Below are 19062 nucleotides of genomic sequence, written 5' to 3'. Positions count from 1 at the left end.
GCCTAACCTTCTTTCCCGGACTACAGCAATAACTTCCCTGCCACTCCTCCTGCTTCCTGTATTGCTCTCCTCAAATTTATCCTCTATACCCCCTCCAGACAGATGCCTCTCAGATACAAATTCAGCAGCTCCCCATTGTTAAAGATCAAGTTTCCAAGCTCTTCGGTGTAGCACAAAAGGCACTTTGGATCTATATAGACCTGCATCTCTCCTGGCATTCGGGTCCTTAGAAGGTGCTATGCCTGCCCCTGCTTAGGCGTATGTGGTTCCTTCTTCTAAGAGAACTTCCTCTCCCCATCAGTCTGCTGACTATTCTGCAACCACGAAGACTAAGCTGAAGGCTGACCTTCTCTTAGGAGTGTTTCCTGATCCAATGTTTGTATCCCAGGCCGAATTCAGTGTCCTTCCTTGGTATTCTTATGACATCTGGAAAAGCTAACAAATGGATTTTCCTGTCTGTAGGATGCAAAATGTAGCCTAACACGCTGTGGGGCCTGCAGTTGCCCTAATCACATGGCGTTATTAATATAATGAACTCTCTTATCTGTCTTCCTTGATAAAAGACAAAGCTTCTTGAAGTATCCTCATCACTTCCCCTTATCTAGCAACCATCACTGTCTGGCACATAGGGTGTGCTCAATAAATGCTTGTTGGATGAATGAACCTTTAGTAAAAATAAATACACTTTTAGTAAAAATAAATAAATGGTATGTTTTCTGCAATTACTGTATTATTTTCATCATGGACAAATCAGATAAATCAGAGGGTAATTGCTGGCATTAGATAAGCTCTTCATTTTGCAAGAGGATTTCTATATCCTGGATTTCTAAAATATCAGTTGCCTCTACCGCCCTTGAAATAACATTTGAAATTCATAGTTTCGTAGACACCTCTCTTTTGTGTAAGATACCTTTACACAGGCATTTAGTCATCAGTTACATTTTTAAATATGAGATACCAAACACAGTTTAGCATGCTGCTGTGTACACAGTAAGTGCTCAATAGATATCTTGTAGCTTTTTAAGAGTCACATCTTGGGTTGTCTGCTTCAGTCACAATTATCCTCTTTTTGGGTGGAGTATAGTGTCCATACATAGGAGTAGGTTCAATAGGTATGTCTAAAGGTAACCCTGGTCCCTGCCAGAGTAGATTGGTTTAAGAACGAGTGCCTAAACCAAGCTAGGCCAACAAGACTTTCTCTGGATTAGGATTAATGAACATTCATTCAAATTAATCCCTTTACAGTAGTGGGAGCTTCCAGAGGTAAAATCAGATATGGGCTTGAGAGCTGCTGGTGGCCATGTTCCCCGCCATGTGCAGAAACTGATAGAGTCATTTGTAGTCCAAAGAATGAAGCCAACATGGAGAAAGAAACAGAGATGAGAAGTAGTGAGAGTCCTAGACCAGAGTGCAGGAGATGACTAGAGTCCTGGTTATGTTCCACAACTGGCCCCCAGTCTCTCTGAGACTTGCTGTAGCCCTGCCCTTCCCATAGTTTGGTCATATGAAAGCTTCTACTCCCTTCTAATAGAGTCACACAAGCTGGCTTAGAGTGGACTCCTATCATTTGCCAGTGAAAGAATCCTGATGATGAATAGATAAACGAACAACTGATTCACTTAAATGTTCTCCCCATTAATTCTTTTAATTGATTCAACCAGATGGTTTGGCATAATAAAGGCATGGGCTAATTTACATGAGATTTCTATTCAGAGAATGAAGGAAGGTATCCATTTTGAAATACATTTCAAGCAAAAGTAAGTTTCAGGCAACATATTGCCAAGACAAATCTGAAGCATTTGATCACAGAGTCATGCATGCAAAATATGTCTTCTTCCCTACAGAAGATTCCCACAAGTTAACTGTAGGTTTGAAACCTCCAGGAACAGCAAAGTATTCCTGTCTCGAGTTCTTTTTGCTTTGGAACTCCTCGATAATGCAAGAGGGGTGAGAGAATTTTCTAGAAGTCTAGAAGCGAACTTTCCTTATGAAGAGAACAAAACTTAATGGCAATATGGCCCTGCTTCAGCCAGAGTTGGAACTCAGGTTGGATTCGTGTCTGGACACAAAGGCTACTTGCTGACACCAGCCTTCCAGAATGGCTCAATTTGGTGGCAGCAGCTGATAGAGCTGCATCCCTCTGCGACAGCTGCTCTTCCAGGCTATGACGGCAACAGCAGAAGAGGCACAGGAGTGCAGATTGACTGCCTTCTAGGAATCCAAGCTTTGGACAGTGCTGAACAGCCCCTCCACCGATGCTGACCATGGGTTCCGGAGGAAGCCAGTGTGGAGACTCACAGCACCCAGCCATAGCTGGTTGTTCTGTGACAGTGCTGCCTTGGGGTTCCCAGACCTTAATGAGCTGGTGGCTCCAGGGATGGCTTAAACCTTGGTGCTCTGATTGCCCCTGGCGCACAGTCTTCCCTTCCAGCTGCCCCGCTCCACCGCAGACACCTGGTTCTGGGGGTGGTGGGGCTTTTGTCCTGTGGCACTGTCCCATGTTTTCGGGTTTGCTTCTCTTTGGTTTGCTGCTTGGAAGCAAGTGCATTGTGCCTTTGGACAGAGCTCTCTCTGGCCTGACCTCTCTCCTGATGGGCTGGTGTGTCTTTGACAGGCTGCTGGCTTGGGGGCTCACTGTCCTGCTCTGGGAGTTGCGAAGCAATCTCTCTCCTCTGAGACCTGCCCTTTTGATGAACCTGTCCCTTTCTCCCTGGATGCTCCACAGGAGCTGAACTATCCTGTAGCGACTCTGCAGGGGCCTTTTCCCTCTGGAGGGGTCTCCTGGGTGAGGGCTGGCCCTCCTGAGCTGGCTGATCGCCACTGACAGGAGTTTTATTTTCTTGAGATAACCCTCCAAAAATCTCTCTCTTCCAAGATGGCCCTTGTTTGGACACATCTACATTCCAAGCCAGGTCATTTGTGGGGAGGTTGGTATGGGCCCTTTTTCTGGAGTTGTTTTTTTATCTTCTTGTAGTTGGGGGTCTTAGGTGATGGCTCGGCTTGGGGTGGCTCAGGAATTTCTGGTGTATGGACTTGGCTTCTCTGGTTGCTCGGATGGCCCTAGTTTGTAACAGTTACACACTGAAATACTAGCTTAGACAAGAAACAAGAGGAGGGCTGGGGTTGGGATGGTCGGGCACCATGGTGGGAGCTGGCTGATCATGGGGTTCTAGCTGCGAGGCTGGCTGGTGGCTCCCAGGCGGTACCTCTTCCAGAGGTGCCAGTCCTCCAGCCGTCCCTTTCTGGATGGGGAAGTTTTTTTTTCCTAGCCCCTGTCTGCTGAAGTGGCCCCTGGTTGTGGGGTGAGGCCTGCATGTCTGGAATCCTCCTCCTGGAGGAGCCACCTGCTTGGGGAGCTTTCCTTTCCTTTGCAGGCCTTGGATCAGGCTGAGTTCCCGAGTTCTGGGGCAGCCCTGGCTCCAGGAGAGGAGCAGGAATGTGAGGGAGCCTCACTTTCTGAGCTGCCTTCTCCTGGGCGGGACTGAGGATGCGAGGTGCTGCTTGCTCCTGGCTGCGAGGACTGATAAGAGGGAGTTTCACCTCACTGACCTTCTCTTCCTGGACTTGCTGAGGACTGTGGGCTCCCTGGGGGTTCAGATTTGGTGGTGGTTTTGAGTGCGGAGGGCTGATGGGAGGAAGTTTACTGGTGTCTGCTTCCCGGGTTGGTGGAAGCCTGGGAGAGAGAGTCATGGTTTGATCGGAGGTTGTTCCTAAAACCTCTTCCCTGCTGGGCGATAGGAGTTTGGGTGTGGGCCTCCTGCTCTGGAGGGGAGCCAGCACCTGAGGCTGGGGCAGCCGAGTAGGAGCCAGCCGGCTTCTAGGAAGCAAGGTCCCTGGGGCTTCCCTGGCCTGGGGCTGCTTGGTATCTGTTGCTAAGTCCTGGGGATGTGGCAGTTCTGGGTGAGGGATACTGACCCAGATGGCTTCTGGTTTGGAGGTTTCCTCCTTCAGAGCTTGCTGAGAATCTCCAGCAAGTTTCTGCACCAAGTCAGGGTGGGAAGAATCTTTTGGAGGATCATGGTGGGAACTGCTGGGTGGAAGTTTGTCTGACTCAGTTTCCTCATCCTGAATTCTCTGAGGGCTGAGGGGAGTGGGGCCAGGTCCCTGTGGAGGTTCAGACAGAGGAGGGCCAGTGGGGGTTACCTGGGCCTCCCCTGACTCCTCGTCCTGGCCTGACTGAGGGCCATGGGATGGGGGAGGGGAAGGGTACGCAGGAGGTGCCAGGGTAGGGGTGATGGGAGACTGCCCCACCTCACTGGCTTCCACCTCAGGGACATCTGTCTCAGTGGCTATTTGTTTTAGAGGAAGATCTGATTGTTGGACATCCTCTTCCGTCAGGTTTAGGGATAGGTCCTGGGCCTGCTGAGGAAGACCCGGTGCCGATGAACTGAGGTGTTGAGGGAGCTCAGGATTGAGAGGGCTGTCAGGAGAAAGCGCTTTTTGATGGGTTTCTCCATCCTGAGCCAGCTCTTGGTTCTGAGCAGGAGTTAGGCTCTCATTTTCTAGGTCCTTGGCATGAATTTGCATTCCAGAGAGCTGCTCTGTCATCTGGCCATCTGCTTGCAGTTTTGCCAAGCGCCTGGGAGATGGAACCAGGTGTGCTGGTACCCCAGAGACAGTCTTCTTGCTAGAGGGAGCTCCTGCTTTAATATAAAAAGAAGTTAACTATAAATAGAAGTTAACTAACTACTTAGAAATTAATAAGAAAAACATCTTTCCCCTGTTAGATGCACAGAGGCCCTTGAAAGGAATAAAATTACACATATAGGAGAATTTAACCTTCCCTTCTCCTTGGAGATATTAAGTGTCTATAATTCTCTCATTTAGTGGAACTTAGAACAATTTTAGTCAACTGAAAACATAAACTTCAATGAATAAACATAAGAGGTTTATGTCTGGTTCTTATTCATATAACCAAAATTTACATCCAGATTTGTGGGTGGTAAGACATTTTCCAAGTGAATGAGATTTTAAATTTTTACCAACTTAGAGATCAGTGCTGTTTTTGATGGTAGAAACTAGAGGATGGACATCCAAACCAGATGAACTCCCATTTGTTTGTTTCCTTGTTTAACAGCAGCCCCCTTATATAAGCCGTGAGCTCTGTGAAGAGTTATGTCTGTTCACCAATACCTGGCAAAGGGGCAGGAACTGAGGAAATGGGTGATGAATGTAAGAAGGAAGGAAAGAATCGGCCTGACAGAATCACAAGGCACCATGGCTCAGAACAGCTGCTCCTGAGGACCCCCATCCAGGCTGCTATCCCCCCACTCACATCCTCAGGCCTCCCCTTGGACTTCCACTTCTACCTTGCCTTCAGAAATGGCTCTCAGAGGCCGCTAGCAATGCTGGTGTTACAGAGAGGTGTCAACTTGGTGTTGACGCCAAGTTCTCAGAGTGACTGATCTCTGGGACAGTCTCACAGATGCCATCATCCAGCAGGCACTTGTTCAGTGGGCATTGTTCACTAGATGGATTCTGAGAGCCCAAATACCATCTTACCCCAGTCCTAAGGACATAGCTCTGAAATGTGGAGCGGTCAGAGGTGGCACACCAGTCTGGAACAGCCTTGAAGAAGCTAGTCTCAGCTCACTTTGGGGAAGATCTGATACTCAGAGACTCCAACCCAAATCAGACCTCTGAGGTGACCTCAGAGTGATCCATTCCCCAGAGGCAAACCAGGCTCCCAGCCCTCGATCCCCTCCACTGACGCAGGAGGAGCTTGCACTGCTGGGTTCTCGCTGAGCCCCTAGTCTGGACACGTACCCTTTGCATCCCATCAAACCGGTGTTCTCTAGGGAGAGGGCGGGACAGGTGGGAGCAAAGAAAGGCTTCCCTCTTGGTGCGGTTTCTGAGGGGATGTCCTGTTCATCATTCGGAACTCCCTAGTTTATAACTGTTATAAACTGAAATACTAGCTTAGACAAGAAACAAGGTTAAATTGAAAAATAAAACTGTGAAAATACTGAGAACTTGCAAACTCATAGAGAAAAGAAAGTAGATTCGAGGTTACCAGGAGTTGAGGGGAGTAATAGTTTAATGGGTATAGAGTTTCTGTTTCGGGTAATGACAAATTTTGGAAATAGGTAGTGATGATGGTTATACAACATTGTGAATGTAATTAGTACCACTGAATTGTACACTTAAAATGGTTAAAATGGCAAATTTTATGTTAAAGTATGCTTTTTAACCAAAATATAAAATTAATTTAAAAAGATGGAAAAATATAGGAACAGTGAAATCCCATGCTAAAGGGTCCTTTGCTCTTTAATCTCTCTTGGTTTTCTGTAATCAGACATATAAGGATGTGTTCCCCACTTTTACAATTTAACAATTGACATAACTTGGCGAATCATACCAGGCCTTTTATTAAAGGGAAACTTTATGGACTAGTCAACTGCTCAGTTCTCCTCTGTTTGACTTATCATAACCATTATCATTTCTTTCTACCATTAGTCAGAATAATGATTTGCAAATATAATTTTATTTTATGATCTATATAGTAAGAACACAGGGTGACAGTTGGTCCAGCTTTTTAAAAGCTTTACTGGAAGCATTGACTATCCCAGAAGTAGGTTGTTTAGAGACAAATGGAAGGAAAGATATCCCTTAATACTGGGTTGTGAATATAGTTTTTTCCTTATTTTATAGAAACTATTTTGTTTACTTGTGCTTTTTGAGCCTACGGGTATTAGAAATAAATGTTATCTACATTACAATAGGGAAAATAAGACAATCCTATATCTATATCTATATCTATATCTATATCTATACACACACATACATATATATACACGCACATATATATATACACATACGTATGTGTATATATATAAATATTTATTTATTTTTGAGATGGAGTCTCACTCTGTCACCAGGCTGGAGTGCAGTGCTGCGACATCAGCTCATTGCAACTTCTGACTCCCTGGTTCAAGCGCTTCTCCTGCCTCAGCCTCCCGAGTAGCCGGGATTACAGGCACGCACCACCACGCCCAGCTAATTTTTTTATTTTTAGTAGAGACGGGGTTTCTCCATGTTGGCCAGGATGGTCTCGACCTCCTGACCTTGTGATCTGACCGCCTCAGCCTCCCAAAGTGCTGGGATTACAGGTGTGAGCCACTGCACCCAGCTGATACATATTTTAAATTAAGGGGATATCTGAAGATTTCAAGGGTTTATAATCACTGTGTACCTAAAGTTACTATTTTATATGTGCATTAAGTGAAAATTCAATTAATCCACCCATTGGTGAAAGTTTATATTTCTGGGTCCAGGCTGAAAGATGCTGTACTCAGAACTGATAAACCTTGCACTTCCTTTTATCACTCTGTTCCACTCTCATTGTTAGAGTAGAAATTCAGCTGGTATTCTTAGTTATAACTTAGCAATGTAAAATTACAAAAGATAAAGCTATGTATTACTACTTCAGATATCTGGGAATAATTTTCAGTTTGCATTGATACAGGATTACCACTTTAAGAAAAACAATGCTGTTGGTCATAAGATTTCCATTTGTACTGATGCCTAATCCAATTGGGAAAAACCTCAGCTCTGGACAGCTGGATTCTAATAGTGCACCATGACATTATATATAGGTTTTTATTTTAAGAAATGGGAGCTCAAAATTATTTCTCGAATCAAGTTAATGATTATTGGTTAGATTTAGAATAGAAAACCAAGGCTTCATATTTCCAGTCCAGTTTTCTAATTGCTCACACAAAGCTGTCTTTCACAGAATCATAACTATTTTTTATTTCAATTTCTTCCTTTTGACAGCTCAATTTTTTTTAAAAAAATTCATTATACTAAAACTATTGTTTTTTATTTCTAGAGGTCCCATTTATGTGACTAATTTGTTTATACACATATATCTAAATTATAGAACCTAAAATCAGAGTGACCCAGCTCAGAGCAGGAGCAATGAGGTGAAGCACCAGCTGGGCACATGATGGTGACTCTGCTGGGGCTCTGGGTCCCTTCCTGGGGAGTGCTGATGAGAGGTGAGGCCAGCTGGACTTCCTGGGTCGAGTGGGGACTCAGGGAACTTTCCTGTCTTAAAAGAGGTTTGTAAAATGCACCAATCAGCACTCTGTAAAGCGCACCAATCAGCAGGATTCTAAAAGTAGCCAATCTCAGGGAGGATTGAAAAAACGGCACTCTGATAGGACAGAAATGGAACATGGGAGGGGACAAATAAGGGAATAAAAGCTTGCCACTCCCGCCAGCAGCAGCAACCCACTCGGGTCCCCTTCCATGCTGCAGACCCTTTGTCCTTTCACTCTTAACAATAAACCTTGCTACCACTTACTCTTTGGGTCCGTGCCATCTTTAAGGGCTGTAACACTCACCACGAAGGTCCACAGCTCCATTCTTGAAGTCAGCAAACCACGAACCCACCGGCAGGAACCAACTCTGGACACACTGACACTTGTTTTAAGGTAATTATGGTTGGCCCCACTCTCATGCACTGAACCTGTAAACAGCTGGCCCCCATTCCTTGGCACCTTCTTCACAGCCCTGAGACTCAGGAAGAACATAGGCTCTATTTCTTATCCCACTAGAGACACCATTAAGTGTGTATTAATAAGAACCATGTTCATTAGAACTTTTTAGATACTCACTTGAATAATGTCTGGCCTCTACAATGTTACTTTATGTGCAAGTTTATTCTTAAATCCACAAGTAGAAAAAGTAACTTCCTCAGCAAATTAATTGTCTAGGTAAGATAAAGTGGTTGGCTTCAGAAAACACATTGTTTTTCAAAATACTAAACATGCCAAAAAAACAAAGGGGCCTTGAGGCTAGTGATTTGATACATTAATTACAAATCTGCCTACCTACCTTTTAAAGTTGGAATTCTATTAGTCAGTAACTAGATGGCCCAGTTTCATTTATGAAATGTAACTGAGAGCTAAAACGTTTTTACAAATTCAATAATTCACGCTTTTCATTAAATCAGCCAAGCCTAACCTCATTAGTCCAAATAAATAAAATTTTATTATACCCGTTAAAATCGAAGTCTGTTTTTCTATGCACACATTATCTGGTCTATTAATTTACCAAATGGCAACTGCACCCAATAGCCAGTGTTCCTGATAGTTGTAGAATAAGAAAAGATACAGAGATAGAATCTCACTGGCTGTTGAGGCAAAGTCTTGTTCAAGCCCCACCAGTCAGTGGCAACCTCAGATTGAGAAACACACTGTTCTCAGTTACTCAGAGCTGGTCAGGCTCAGGGGACTGATTCATGTTTATCCAAACCCACAAGAGGCTGATTTAAAAGCCAGCACACCAATTAATTAATTTACAATGGAGACAAGCCTGGCTCAGGGATCAGGGCAGGGTGGGTAACGTAGGGTACAGCCCCACAGGAGCAGGTCCACCTGACGGGACCAAATTAAAGATCAGAAGGTTGCTTGGTTAGCAAAGAATTAAGGCAAGGGGAGCCAGATTTCCTCAAGAGAAACTTCTACTGAGCTACAGAAGCCTCATTAGATACACTACACAGCCCTTCTCCATAGAGATGGCTTTCTAAAGAACTGACACCCAGTGCAGAGATTCCGAGCAGGGCTGGATAAATACACTGACACGCTCCTAATCGAATGTTCCCCAGTCCCCACTTTGTAGACTGAGCACAGTCCTCCAGTCCTCCATTCCTGCCTATTTTAAGACAGGTCAAACTTTCTCCCGGAACATTCCAGTCAGCAGGTCATACCCTGGTCACTTCATCTCCTATAAGACATATGGAGAAGGAAATTCTCAGCCATTATCTGTTGATTTTTACCAGTTTCACGTTGACCTCATTCCAAAATACCAGGGGCCCTCAACCTGGGAAAAGTGTGCAAAATTACAAAACAGCATTAGTTTGAAGTTTGGCAAAATCATGACCTGCCCTGCCTCGGTCTGCCAGGATGCAACCTGGTATACAAAATCCTATTTGGGCAAAAAGTCACAACCGCTAAAACACAAAGCTGAACATACTTGCAAAGCAGCCAGGGTCTCCGGTTAACATTTCACAATATGCAGCGTGTGAATGGGGTTCAGTCCACCAAGGGAAAGTTTTAAAACTTACTATGGTGGCAAAATACACATAACACAACATTGAATATTTTAACCATTTTTTTTTTTTTTTTTTTTTTTTTTTTTTTTTTGAGATGGAGTTTGCTCTGACACTAGGCTAGAGTGCAGTGGTGCAATCTTGGCTCACTGCAACCTCCTACTCTCTGATTCAAGCAATTCTCCTGCCTCAGCCTCCTGAGTAGTTGGGATTACAGGCACATGCCACCACGCCTGGCTAATTTTTGTATTTTTAGTAGAGACAGGGTTTCACCATGTTGGCCAGGATGATCTCTATCTCCTGACCTCGTGATCTGCCCACCTCGGCCTCCCAAAGTGCTGAGATTAGAGGCATGAGTCACCGCACCCGGCCATCTTAACCATTTTTAAGTACACAGTTCAGTGGCATGAAGTATATTCACACTGTGCCACCATCACTATCATCCATCCTCAGAACTCTTTTCATCTTCTCAAACTGACCCTGTACCCATTAAACCATTCCCATTCCCTAGCCTCTGGCAACTACCATTCTACTTTCTGGCTCTATGAACTTGACTACTCTAGATACCTCATGTAAGTGGAATCATACAATAGCTGTCCTTTTGTGGCTGGCTCATTTCATTTGGCACAATGTCTTCAAGGTTCATCTATGTGTAGCATGTGCCAGAATTTCCTTCCTTTTTTAAGGTCAAATAAAATTCTATTTATGGGTTCCTTCCACCTTTTGGCTATTGTGAATAGTGCTGCTAAAAACATGGGTGTGCAGCTCTCTTTTTGAGACCCTGCCTTCAATTCTTTTGGAGGTAGATCAGAAGTGGGATTGCTGGATGACAGGACAGTTCTACTGTTAATTTTTCGAGGAACCTCCATACCGTTTTCCACAGGAGCAACACCATTTTACACTCCCGCCAACAGCACACAAGGGTTCCACTTCCTCCACATCCTTGCCAACACCGTTAATTTCTGTTTTTCATTTTGTTTTTATAGTAGCCATCCTAATAGCTGTGAGGTGGACTCAAGGGAGCCTTTTAAATACATCTCAAAATTCATGCACCAAAATTCTAACTTAGGGCTTTAGAATTCCTGGATTCCAAGGGGATGCACTCTTACATATACTACATCATGTGCTACATCCACATGGTAGATAAGGAGCACTAGGTCCACATAGCAGGACAGTAAACTGAAGATCCGAACAGTGAAGGAGCTCACCCAAGAGAGCACAGGGCTAGGACCAGCAGCACCGATCCTATAACTGGTGCTCTTGCCACTATATTCCGCAGCACAGTATTTTGAGGACTGGGGTAATGCAAAGAAAGGGGAAAGAAAACTCTCAGACTAAATACAAACCTGACAAATAGAACATCTCAGCTCTCTAAGGAATGAAACTTCTGGAAGGCTGAGTTCTGAACCATGAGGTTAACTCTTATCTATTACCTCCGCCAAGGCACTGCCCAGCCTGTTCCTGAAGGGCACTCCCCGGGGGTCCATCATGACCATAGAGATAAGCAGAGTTACAGGTCCAGAAGGCTGACTCATGCTGCTTGTTTTGGGGACAATTGCCCCAGAAGAAGTACAGGAATAAAAGAGAACCAGATTTAGCCCAAGTGATGAGTACCCAAATAGCAACTCAGATTTGTTTTCCTTTCCATGAAAAAAAAAAAAAAATCCTGGCACAAAAAGGATAGGATAGTACCTGCAGTTGTAGCCAAACTCTTGGCAGGTTCCTCAGTCAATCCAAGGTATTCTCTAATGAGCTGACTCAGTTTTTGGTAGGCAACATCCAGATCATCTGCAGCAAAGAGAGTATACTTTAACACAATAGGATCAGATCCAATACAGTTGATGTTCAACTATTGGTGGTAATGATTTGTTTACTGCACTTAATTATATATATATTATGGTAGGCAGAATTCTAAGATGACCCTAAGGACACATCACCTTTGTATAATCAATCTCCTCTCCTTAAGTGTGGGCAGAACTTGTGGAGGCAATGAGATACCACCTCCACGATTGTGTGACATTAAGCAAAAGGGATTTTTGCGGATGTGGTTAAGGTTATTAGTGGGTTGACTTTGAGTTAATCAAAAGGGAGATTATCCAGGCAGGCCCACCCTAATCACATGAGCTGCATAAAAGGAGAGTCTTCTCCAGCTGTTGGCAGAAAAAGAAGTCAGAGACTCAGATCACAAGAAGGATTCGATGTGCTGGTGCTGGCTTGAAGATGGTGGAGCCACGTGGATGAGACCTGAGAGCAACCTCCAGAAACTGAGGATAATTCTTGGCAGACAGCCCACAGGGAAACTGGGACCTCAGTTCTACAACCAAAAGAAACTCCATCCTGCCAACAAGAATGAGCTTTGGGGGTTTATCCCCAGAGCCTTCAGATGAGCCCTCAGCTTCCTGATACCCTGAGCAGAAAATCCAGCTATGCTGTACCAGACTTCTAATCTACGAAACTGTGAATTTATAAATGGATGTTGCTTTAAGACACTAAGTGTGATAATTTCTATGCAGGAATAGAAAACAAATTCAACTGTGTAATACATCAACATGTTTCAGAGACCAAAAACTATTATTAATAAGTTGAACCATATGAAATTGCTGTTTTCATAGGTCAAAATAGTTGAATATCAACAATTTCATATGGTTCAACTAATGTCCCCTGTCCATCTAGTTCATCTAGTTTCCCTTCCCACTAAGAGGTAATCAGTGTTATTAGTTTTTTGAGGATTCTGCCAGAGAACATTTTTATGTAGCACAAGAAAATAAAATTGCCTAATTTTTTTTACGTAAATGATGGCATACTATATTGTAAACCTGTCTTTTTTAGTAACTGTATGACTTGAAGATATTTCCTTATCTAGACACAGAGAATGTTCTCATTCCTTTTTTTGACTGTGTAATATAGTGCACTTTAAAAATAGAAATTTGCCAGGTGCGGTGGCTCATGCCTGTAATCCCAGCAATTTGGGAGGCTGAGGAGGGTGGATTACTTGAGGTCAAGAGTTTGAGAACAGCCTGGACAACATGGTAGAACCCCGTCTCTACTAAAAATGCAAAAATTAGCTGGGCGTGGTGGCGGGCACCTGTAATCCCAGCTATTCGGGAGGTTGAGGCAGATGTACTGCTTGAACCTGGGAGGTGGAGGAAGAGGTTGCAGTGAACCAAGATCACGCCACTGCACTCCAGCCTGGGTGACAGAGAGAGACTCTCTCTTTCAAAAAAAAAAAATATATATACATATATATATATATATGTTCCTAGAATATATCTATAGAAATTTTATATGTATAAAAATATATATACATATATATAGAAATTTTCATATTTTGATAAATTCTCCCATGAACTATTGCTTTAAATTAAACGGTCATTTCTAAGCTAGTTTCTGAAAATGTTTGTTTTACACATACATTTTTAAGTTATAATATTTTGAGTAGTTGGGTTTTTAACCTATGTGTAGATTATAATCAAATTACCTGAGTTTCATATGCCTTTCTAGAAATTTAAATGTGTATTTCAAATTATATATAATTTAACTTTGTTCTCACAATGTCCCCTAAAAAATGAACTTAGTTCAGGCTCATTTTACACCAAATCTTATTAGCTACAATCTTAAGAAATAATTGAGACAATGCTCTCATTAAAACAGTGGAAGATTAGACCTCTTGGATTCTTATCCCTTTTCGCAGCTCTTTGTGATTCATCGTTACAAGGAAAATAGCTTTTACCCAAGAATTTTATCCCTATGAAACAAACTTTTAATTCAGTAACCTTACATTTCAAAAACAAAACTTTGCTGAAAATTACCAACCTGCATTGATTACTGCATCAAAATATCCCGGAAAATTCTGATTAATTTTAATATAAAGGTCCACTCTGGAGACAGCAAATTCAATTTCTGCACGACTGAATAATCCTTTTCTCCGCAAATATCCCTCATATTTTTCCTTGTTCATGGGCACCACCAGGATATAACGAGGCTCAAAATAGGAATATTTCAAACTTCTTACACCCTGTGCATTAAAAGGAAGATAATAAATTGGAAATAGATACATGATTTAGAAATCATTTTGGAGCCATCTGACAACATGGGTATAAGAAGTAGTATTATTAATATATTGAAGAATTTATTTCATCTGTATAGTTAGCTACTATTTTTCTATAAATATCTCAAGATTGGATTATATTTCTCTCTTCATCAAGTTTTAAATTGTCATTGGAAATATTACAATTCACTCCACCTGGCTTTCCTTTAATTAATCATTCTAATGAATATGACTGTTAGAAAATTGCTGGATATAAAATAGGTACATTCATAGCAATATTGCAACTTTATTACAGAAAGGTAATTTCAATTCTATATTTCAAACGGCTTCTGTGGAGCACCAGGAGATAGAGATCTTACCAGGGAGAAAAGGCTCTTCTGTCACCCCTTTGTCATCATCTTGGGACCCTTTCTGCACCTAAATCAGCACCCTGGTTGGGAAGGCCAAGCTCCTCGTAACCTGCAGACCAGGAGATCACAGCGTGGAACTGTGTAAGGAACTGACTGGTCTGTGAGTCTGGAGGGCTTGGTCACGACTGCAGCTCTCTGGCTCCTGTAGACACCGCACAAATCCTTCAAGTTCTCTGGCTATCAGTTTCCTCACGGGTGAAATGAAAGAGCCATTCCAAATGGACTCTAAAGTCCCTTCCATCTCAATCAGTTTCACTCAATGTTCAAAATCTTTGTTTTAAAAATTCAGTTGGAAGAAATACAGGCTATTTCCAAAACAATTTCTGAAACAGTCAATGACCAGGGCAGTCTGCAAAAATACTTCAGCTGGGGAGAATCAGGGGAATCAAGTGTGGATTATAGGCTCAACCTCCTGGAAATGAGGAAGAGTGAACTCCCAGGGAGAAAAACAGTGAAACAGGAGCCATTGCTCAGATAACTGTTGGACTGGTGAAAGATAGACACAAAAGATGGAGAGTTTCTGGACTCACAAATGCATTAATTTTTGTTTCTGCCTTGTCAAATGAAGAAATTTTTTAGAAAAGATCTTTTATTTTTGCTAGTTATTATAGAAACAAAGAAAACCTTCCTTAAAGATACAAAACCAATTAATCACAGAGAAGTCAGATTGGAAATATTCTAAGTCAGGAAAGTTAAAGAGCTGGAAGAAATGTGTAAGCTAGGAAATACTTATACCAACACAAAGAGCCAGAAGAGAATTGCAGTCTCCTACTGTGTGAAATCACAAAGGAAAAAAAAGATTCAGAGTTGACATGGAAGATTATGTACCCGATTTGCCTAGGTTTTGTTTTCTGTATATTTGATCTAATTGAATTAGTTTTATAATTGCTTTTTTTTTAATTCCAGAAGTGTCATACTGCTCAGTTAAAGGACCTTGAAAAAACAATCAACTATTTTTGAAGGTTCCAAGTATGTAATAACACTATATTTTTAAATAATAAATGAGTGGGAAATTCATAGTTTTACTCTGGATCTTAATTTTGGAGAAGCTTCTATATACTCTAATTATAGATCATTGTTGGGGGAAGACAGGGTATTGGGGTAGAGAGAAAAATCTCCTGACATCTACAGGTCTAAATTGCCAGAAGTATGAAAATATTACACCTAGTGAGCAACTGCAGTTAAATGGCAGCACAGCCCACACAACTCATGCAGAAGGAAGGAACAAAGTTGGCCACATGGGGCTGCCATTGTCCTGAGGGGATGGGGAACCAGTTCCACACTCTGAGAATCAGGCTTTATCTATACCCTTTTATATAAACAGAAGCCATGCTCTAAAAAGAAAAAGGAGCATTTAGTGAGGAAATAACAGAAAATAAAGCTCGAGTGGCAGTTTCACTCACAATATCTGTGCAATTTCTTGTATTGTAACCTAACTCCTGTCACTTAATGTTTCACGTGTCTTGCCCCCCATGCTAATTATAAACGGAATATCTTATCTTGTGCCTGGCAATGTGTTGCCTGTGCATTGTAACCCCCTCCGCAACCTCAAATATGTATATACATTATTGCATGTACCCCAAATATGTACCTCAATTATGTATCAGTAAAAAGTTTATACATATATATATATACACACACACATACACACACCACACTCACACAAACTACACACACATTAATTGGTTGAATGAAAACACTTACTTCTATTTCCATATGAATACAGCTTGCCAAACCATCTCTTGCGATACCTTCTATGGTGTCCCTATTTAATCCATACTTGTGATTACCATAACTAAATGTTAGAATGAATTTCCCCTGGAATTCGAGAAGAACAAAGATTTTCATATAACAGCAGCCATCATGGAATTTACATAACTAAAATCATTTGATGTCTTATTCTAAATAATTTCAAAAACCTTACAGATTTTAGCAACTGTATAAGGATGACAATGGGGTAAATGAAACTTAATTTCAAACTGTGACAGAGAAATTTATTCAGAATTCTCAGCTGACAAAAAAAAAATAGGTTTTTAGAAATAATTTGCTGGCAAAATGTTGAGGAGTGTTAAGGCACTGCAGCATATGGTAAAATAGACTATTTTGTTTACTTACCCACTTCCTGCCAGACCCGCACCAAAACCTTCATTACTGAGAGAACAAAACTAATGGCCTGCCCTTTACTGCCGCCATTTCAGCTGTGCCAGCACACCAGGCAATGCAGAAAAGCCTTCCCTTTCCAAAAGCCTTGCATTCCAAGATAAGCTATGAATTACGGATAATTCTGGGAGGCCATGAATTACGGGGACATCCTAAAAGCTTTGAAAAACCAGACCCATCCTGTTTTTCCTCATAAAGATAGCTTTCTACTGAAACTGCCCCAAATGTCATCCAGCAGAATTGGTGTCTGCCCTATAGCCATTTGAACTATAAATGACGCCTCTGTCTGTATTCTGGAAGCTCCGTTCTTCCAAAAACTGTATTCCCTTGGGAAAAAAAAGGGGGCAAGTAAAAAGACGTCTCTTAAAATTGTCTGTGATTTTTTCTTTGGCAATACTATATTCATTAAACCACTAGGTCAAATCTAAACTGGGTAACTGATGACAACAGAAGGAATAAAAACGTGGATGATCTTGGCAAGTGTGACTTCTCATATACGTGATTTTGAAATAAACAATGAAGTGAAAACTTCCAGGGCTGCATTGAATCCCATCAAATGGTGGTGGCAGCATTAAGAACAGCAGTAGTTGGGTCTATTGCTACCCTGAGTCTTGGCCCCAGATGTTCTGGAGATGTGAGGGTATAGGGATGGGCTGTCTGTCAGGGAAGAGAGGTCAGAGACCAGAAGGCATAGGGCGTCTTTTGAGGTTGGGGGATGGGTCTCTGGGCAATGTGTCTGCTGCAGGTGATGAGGAAAATCCACATCCTCCATAATCAAAAGTTTATGTTATATATTCCAAAAGTTAAAAACTCAACAATAAATATCCTTACTATTTTACTCCTTCAATGTCATACTTTCTTTGTTATTTGGAACAAATACTGTGACTCCTTTTCTATATATATATATATATACACACACGTCTGGCTCTCCTTTCAGATAGACACTTTATCTTGTTTATTGCATCTGCTGGTTAGTGTTATGTGTCAACTTGGAAGATGTTTGGGGTGAGATGAACATTTAAATTGGTGAACTTCAAGGAAGCAGACTGCCACCCATAATATAGGTGGACTTTATCCAATCAGTTGAAGGCCTCAATAGAACAAAAAGGTCAGCCTTTGGATTTCATCTGCACCACTGAAACCTCCATTGCAAAATTATGACTGAGACAATGAAAGAGATCTAACCTAACTGACTCCATCTTGCTTCTAACCTCCAAACTGTCCTGGTTCATTCTTGGGCACAGGCTGAACTAACTTTTGGAGGAACTTAGTTTACACTTTAAAACAAAGATGATAACAGCCCTTTCCCAAAACAAACTCCCTTCTTGCCTGGGGACTAGACTGCCTTTATAGGACTAAAAAATTAGACACAAGATTAGAAATTATGGTTTAGGAGTCATGCAGCTGGAAGCTACAAGATGCTGACCCTCCCTAAACTGCTCCTAAGATCAGTGCTTGAGATATTTTGTAGACCCTGCACTTGATGGATCAGCTGGCACTGCCCAGATCGATAAACTGGCTCATCTGATCTTGTGGCCCCTACCCAGGAACTGACTCAGTACAAGAAGACAGCTTGACTCTATGATTTCATCTCTGACCAATCAGCACTCCCGGCTCACTGGCTTCCCCCGACCCACTAAGTTGTCCTTAAAAACTCTGATCCCCAAATGCTCAGGGCGATTGATTTGAGTAATGATAAAATGTGGTCTCCTGCACAGCTGGCCCTGTGTGAATTATTCTTTCTCCACTGCAATTCTCGTCTTGAAAAATCGGCTCTGTCTAGGCAGCGGGCAAGGTGAACCCACTGGGATTTCCTGGCTGCCCGGCTCACACTGCAGATTTGGATTTGCCAGTCCCCATAACCCATGTGTGCCAATTTCTTATACTAAATCTCTTTCTTTTAAGAGATGGGGTCTTGCTGTGTTACACAGGCTGGAGTGCAGTGGGGCAATCATAACTCACTGCAGCCTTGACCTCCTGGGCTCAAGCAATCCTCCTGCCTCAGCCTCCTGAGTTGCTGGGACTACAGGCATGAACCCCTACACCAGGCTAATTTTTTATTTTTTGAAGAGATAGGGTCTCATTATGTTGCCTAGGCTGGTCTCAAACTCCTAGGTTCAAGCAATCCTCCCACCTCAGCCTCCCAAAGTGCTGGGATTACAGGTGTGAGCCCAACCCTAAATCTCTTTCTATACATAAACACATCCTATTGATTCTGTTTCTCTGGAGAACCCTGATTAACACTCTGTGACTCACTGTTTTCAAAATGTATACTTGAATTCCTTTTCAGATATATACTGTAAGTTTGTTTATTGTTTATGTACAAGGATCTTCCACTGTGGATAATAAAAAAAAACCATTTTCTAGAAAGATGTAGAGACATAGAG

General features: G+C 42.2%; 1 protein-coding gene across 1 annotated transcript in view; it reads right to left on the bottom strand.

The window, feature by feature from the left end:
- The window catches only part of LRGUK (leucine rich repeats and guanylate kinase domain containing), a 139727-nt gene that overhangs the window by 52105 nt on the left and 68560 nt on the right, over positions 1-19062 (bottom strand). Inside the window, exons 13-15 of the mRNA XM_003261359.4 lie at positions 16220-16333; positions 13871-14072; positions 11750-11845 (exon numbers count right to left, since the gene is read on the bottom strand). Of these exons, the coding sequence (XP_003261407.1) occupies positions 11750-11845; positions 13871-14072; positions 16220-16333 (412 nt within the window). The remainder of the gene's footprint in view (positions 1-11749; positions 11846-13870; positions 14073-16219; positions 16334-19062) is intronic.

This window comes from Nomascus leucogenys, chromosome 13, assembly GCF_006542625.1.
Source record: "Nomascus leucogenys isolate Asia chromosome 13, Asia_NLE_v1, whole genome shotgun sequence".
Classification (NCBI taxonomy): Eukaryota; Metazoa; Chordata; class Mammalia; order Primates; family Hylobatidae; genus Nomascus; species Nomascus leucogenys.
Note: the sequence above shows the minus strand (reverse complement) of the source record. Positions and strands in the feature narration are given on the sequence as shown.